The sequence below is a fragment of the Musa acuminata genome, chromosome BXJ2-7, assembly GCF_036884655.1.
Source record: "Musa acuminata AAA Group cultivar baxijiao chromosome BXJ2-7, Cavendish_Baxijiao_AAA, whole genome shotgun sequence".
In the NCBI taxonomy this organism is placed as follows: domain Eukaryota; kingdom Viridiplantae; phylum Streptophyta; class Magnoliopsida; order Zingiberales; family Musaceae; genus Musa; species Musa acuminata.
In genome coordinates, this window is record NC_088344.1 from 4,582,351 (window position 1) to 4,587,981 (window position 5,631).

The 5,631-nt window shown below is 38.0% G+C and overlaps 1 protein-coding gene across 1 annotated transcript; it reads left to right on the forward strand.

Moving 5' to 3' along the window:
- Nucleotides 1–653: 653 nt before the first annotated feature.
- On the forward strand, nt 654–4,833 carry LOC135616766 (uncharacterized). The gene is made up of 7 exons (XM_065116325.1): nt 654–765; nt 876–950; nt 2,147–2,204; nt 2,533–2,588; nt 3,292–3,354; nt 3,818–3,886; nt 4,277–4,833. The coding sequence occupies exons 1-7, from the start codon at nt 706–708 to the stop codon at nt 4,505–4,507; spliced, it is 612 nt and encodes a 203-aa protein (XP_064972397.1). The 5' UTR covers nt 654–705; the 3' UTR covers nt 4,508–4,833.
- Nucleotides 4,834–5,631: the final 798 nt, after the last annotated feature.

The following is a 5,631-nucleotide window of genomic DNA, read 5'->3' on the forward strand; positions in this document are numbered from 1 at the left end:
TGATCATCCTCTCTTTGCACGCTGTAATTTTAGCAAACACTTGTGCGAGGAGATTTGACAGCATCAAAGGACGGTGCTGCAAGTCTTGGAGTCTCGCTATGACTGTTGACCGCCCTTGGTGGGTCCGACGAAATTAATGACCCTCTTAAGCTTTTCGGTGGATTATTGGATTATGGCAGCGCGTTGCGACAGCGCATCTGATCGCCCCTCTCGTTGCCCAACTGTAATTTTAGCAAACACCTACAGGAGCAGATTGGACCGCGTCGAAGGAAGGTGTTTGATGAAATGATAGTATATCCCACGCATGCAATTTGCCTTCCTATCGGAGGAGTAAATGAGATATGTAACATAGTGTCATTTCGATGTGGATGAATTTTAAAATGAAATTAGATATATATTATGTGGAGGTTTTGTATATACATATAATGTATCAATTACTTTAACTAGTAAAAAAATTAATAATATATTATAAGATAAATGAAATAAGGGATCGTTGAAAGAAAAAAATTATTATTAGGGTTGTAAATTATAAAATTAATAATAATATTATTATTTTTAAAAGTTATTAATAATGAGAGATTATGAATAATATTTTATTATTAAAAAATTATCAATTTAATATTTTCTTTTTTTTAAACCGTAACTCAATTTGAATCTCGGATCGATCGGCAGCAGCAGAAGAAGGAACGAGAGGCGGCGCGGACGATGGAGGATGAACCGCCGGCACCGCCCCTTCGCCTGGTCAATTTCGTCTCCGAGGAGCAGGTTATTCTTGGTTCCCTTCCCCCCTTCTCAAAACCCTAGCTCTGCATCCGACATTTTCTCGATTCTTTGGATACCCAACCCTAGATTCCGTCCTTTTGTATTCCTTGCAGTTGGTTCATGCCAAGAGGACGCGGGGGGAGAGGGTCGAAGATGGCACCGCTCAGCGAGACAGGCCTTTGTACGAGGTTGGTCCATTCTGTTCCATTGCTGTCCTTCTCCTTGTGATTTCTCGTCGCCTGTGATCTTGCTTGATGTTTTTGTTCTTTATGATCCTCTACGCTCGCAAATGAGTGGCTTTCACGCTGATCTGACTGGCTCTCTGTTTAATTTTCCGTAATCTTTGTAACTGCTTTAACGTAGTCAAATGCTGCAAGAAGATTTGCAACAGGATCTATAGTTACCTAGTTATTCAGATAAGAAAAACCTCCCGTGGGGAGTCATAGATGGAGAAGTATACTAATGACGCAAGGAAGCGTCTCTTTATATCCTGTAGAGGATAAAGAGCAAACAGACTGCTGCTTCTAAACTGGAAATGAATGTGACTTGACAAGTCTTAGCCTGAAATTATAGAATCTGATAACCTTTGTCGATGCCACCAAGCGGGCGTGATGACATTTTAAGCTGTTGATTTGCTTAATTTTATAAGAAGTAATGCATAAGGGAGATGCCAACCAAATGACAACTTTTATCTTTGCAGAAGTTTGCTTCTCTTTAATTGTATTGCAATATATGCGACTGTTTTGTTGTAAAGGCACATTAAGTGCATAAATATCCGATCAGTGCAAAACATGATTGATGATAACATAGCGACATAACAGATAATCGTCTTCCTTGTTCATTTTATCATGCAAATATGTAGCTTATTTTAGACGAAATATGTTGACACTCCAATTCAGCAAAACCATGGTGAAAGGCTGCATTTGTTAAATTATTGTCATGAAATGAAACTTATCACAGTTTTGAGGCATGGAGTTCTTAAGTATGACAAATCCATACTAATGCTAATGCCTTCCATTAAAAGGATCGTTGAGATGTTGGCCCTTGTGATCGACTTCATAAGACAACACAATAATTCTAACTTGTCAAAATCTTCACCATGGTTGTTGTTAAAAAATGGTAGGAATCTTGGGGAACTTTTGCTATCATCTTAATGATTTTGCCAACCATCCTAATGTTTTTCTCTTTTTCCTCTCTTAAGGTTGATTGATATGCTTTTGTTGCTTTACTACTGCAAACATTTGCTTGTATAACTAACTGATCAAGTTTGGATAGATATAGTATATTTTTTACTCTCTCGTGTAACAAAAATTAGGTATATAGAGTATAAAGATACTTCATAGTATGTTTATGGTATCTATTTTTATATTTATTTTTCTTGCAGATCTTGAAAGAAAATAAAGACAAAAAAGATGCAGAGTTCAATGAGAGATTTAAGCACAGTGAGTATTCTTAGTAGCAACCACAATTTGGGGATTGATCTAAGTGGCATTGTGTTGTCATGGTACTTATGTTCAGTATGTGTGTTCAGAAGAAAAAGAGCTGAACTATGTAGTATGTATTTCTTGTGATTTGAAGTACCTCTAATTATTTCAGATGCATTACCTTTGTTTTCTGAATTCAAGTTGCTCCGCTTTATTGTATTTTCTGTTAGAGTAGGTTTTTTGCTGTCTTGCTTTCTTAGACAAAATGATGTGCATATTCTGTTATCCTATGGTTTTATACATTATTGGTGCCAAGTTATGATATTTGTGTTTGTCATGTGTTTAGGACCACCCAAAGCACTGGATGAGGATGAGACAGAATTTCTAGACAAATTGGAGACTGTAAGCATTGCCTAAAGCCATTTAGTTATTGGGCATGACAGCATTTGAAGAACATGATCCTATTGGTTAAAAGTTGATGATTTGTTTTTCTGTCTTTGGATTTCAGTTGTGCTTTCTTAGTCAATGTTTCCATGGTTTATCTTTTTATCATTGCATATGATACTATCTGATTGTTGTTTATAGGCATGCCACTGTTGAAAAATATGTCATTGGGTGTTATTTGGTGATTATCTGAGCTGTGAATTAGTCTCAACATGCTGTCACCGGAACCACTTTTTTCAGAATTTTGATGCATTTTTATATTATGTGGTTCCAGTCTTAAGAGTATGCTTATTTCATTATTCTTTGCCATTCGTCATGTTGAGAGCTGTTACAATGTTTCTAAATCCTCTTCATTGGTTACTGTTCTGCCACTAGAAGTGATTTTTACTTAATGCAATCAAGATGATTCCTATGGTCTATGTTTCTTGATTCACTTCACATATTTCAGAAGCTGTATATACAGACATGTCTTCACATTTTTATATTATATGGCAGTAAGAGTTGATAGCTTTAGATATTTGATTTTCTAAGTGGAAAAACTACTGAAATTTTGCTTTATTGGTCTCATATAACATCTGGAGAAAATGGTGGCGTATATATGTGTTGGATGGTACCCATGTTACTGTAAGGTTGCCTAACTGCTTGTCTCCTTCACTCTCAGTCTAGGAGGGAGTACGAACAACAAGTGGCATTTGAAGACGCCCAACAACTTCGCAGTTTCCATGTATACATCTTGCCCTCACAAGCTGATTTTTTTTTGTTGTACTATATACAGTGCTTGTTGGTTGTATAATAGTTATCCTGTTTCTTTGTTCTTTTTTACATTTAAAAGAAAACATTTGCAGCTAAAAGATTTTTTGAAAATTAAAAAAAAATGAAAAAAAAACTGCAATGCTCAAGATGATTAATCTCTTATGAATCTGGGCCATGGCGTATGTTGGTTGGATATTTATATCGTAATCCTTAAAGGTATAAGAGAGTGGAAATAGTATCACATTTATAATACTTGTACCTGTATTGTCAGTTTCTTCTGTGGTATTGACTAACTGTTGATAGGATTGATAATGGCTCTACTTTTAACTCGTAATGCTCTTTACATACATGGTGTATTCCTGCTGTGAATTAAATGAACCATAAGTTTTTATTATCCATCATTGCTAAATTTGTCTTTTCTTTTGAATTTCTAGGAAGCAGTGGCAGCTCAGTCCTCTATTGTTCATGAGCTCAAGGAAACAACACCTGTGACTAGGACTGAGGTTAGTGTTTGGTTATCTACAAGACACTTGCAATGTGTGTACATAGCAACATGCTACAGGAGGTTGGTTTGCAAATCAAACTTTGGATTGTCCTTTTCACTTGTCGCCTGTTTGTGCATGCCCTCCTCTCCTTTGCCATCTGAATCTGCGTAATCATCTGTCTCCTCATCCTCCTTCGGCACCGTTCACCATTTCATCTACCTTAATTGTTGCGGTTGCAAATGGTAGCTATAGATGTAGATATCTATACAACTGTTACTTGTAGCATGTGCTTTACTTGAAAGTGCTACTTGTAGGCATTTCCAATTATGGACAACCAAGTTCCTTCTGTCCCCCGAACTTTCCATCGTTTTCGCTTTCCTCCTTTAATATAGGTGACCTGATTCACAGGTACCTAAGCCTCTTCCTAAGAGGAATCAACAAGCACGCTCGGGAAACATAATTATAGCAGTGAAACCACAAGCAAAGAAAGCCAGGACTGAGGCGACCGTCCCTGATGGCTTCTCGGAGAGTAGCAAACCTCCAGATGGGCGACATGATGCAAAGCCACCACCTGATGTTGCTCCGAGTGCACTTGGGGGTTTGGTCTCCTACAGTGATGAAAGTGAAGAAGACGATTGATTGTTTCTATCTGTAACTCAGCACAGCCTGAATTGTTTATTGATCGTAGCAATTCTTGTTGCCGTCAACCTGCAGTCACTGGAAACCAATCCAAAGCATGTGGAAAACTTTGTAGGACATAGGATCTAGGATCGGTATTCCTGTAGCGAAGTATATATATGTGTGAAATGGTAAAAAAATTGAAGGAAAAAAAGTTATGTTTTCAAGGCAGAATGTTGATAATTTTAAATTGGGATCAATTGGAAGATTTGCCATATACAATCAGAGTAGAGCTTTTAGATTGACATATATATAATCCTCAGAAAAGAAGCTTTTTGTTTGGTTCATTCCTGTTGCACTCCAGCTTTGTATCATGCATAAACTCACAGAGGAAGTGAAGTGGGCAGTGTTGAAGTGGACATGCAAACAAGAAGTCCACTCATGCAAATTGCAGCGAAAGATAGGACAGCTCGAGAGGTTATTAATGACTGTAACAAGGGGTGTTGGTGAATGATGACAAGGCAGGAAGACGATGAACAAGACCGCGGTGGACTGAGGTCAACACGTAAATCCACCCTCCTTTTGACTGCTTGGATTCACCCATCTGCACTGAAAGTTTCAGATCAGCTAATTGCCAAAAAGCAGCTCAACGAGTACAGGCATTTGCCGCCAGCTTTTGCTCACTCGTATGTGATAGTACTCGAGGAGATTCCACTGCACCATTGAGGACAAAGAAAACACTACAAATGAGGGATTCCAGTCGATGCCAGAGTCCTGTGTGTGCGTGCGATGACTGGTGTCACCATCATCCAGAAAACTATGTTCATCAAGTCCATTTGGAAATGCATCATTTCTATTTTTCTTCTTCTTTTTTTTCCTCAATCATGGGAGGCACTGGAATCAAGTTCAACTGCTGAAGTACCTGACAAAGAATTTTCCTGCAAGCTTCTGTAAGAGTTAGTGTTCAGGTTAGAGACCTACATGCTCTTCACTGTCATTGCTGAGGTCCCAAACAGAAAGGAATGCAATATATGTTCTTCCCTGTCAAAAGACAAAGTAGAGAGAGAGAGAGAGAGAGAGAGAGAGAGAGAGAGAGAGAGTTTCCTGTTCACTTTCAGTATGTGATAGACAAAATCAACACCTCA

Coding starts and splice junctions, on each gene's coding strand:
- LOC135616766 (XM_065116325.1), top strand. CDS start 706: ATGGAGGATGAACCGCCGGCACCGCCCCTTCGCCTGGTCAATTTCGTC. Junction 2,589..3,291: donor TTCTAGACAAATTGGAGACT/GTAAGCATTGCC, acceptor CTTCACTCTCAG/TCTAGGAGGGAGTACGAACA. Junction 3,355..3,817: donor AACAACTTCGCAGTTTCCAT/GTATACATCTTG, acceptor TTGAATTTCTAG/GAAGCAGTGGCAGCTCAGTC.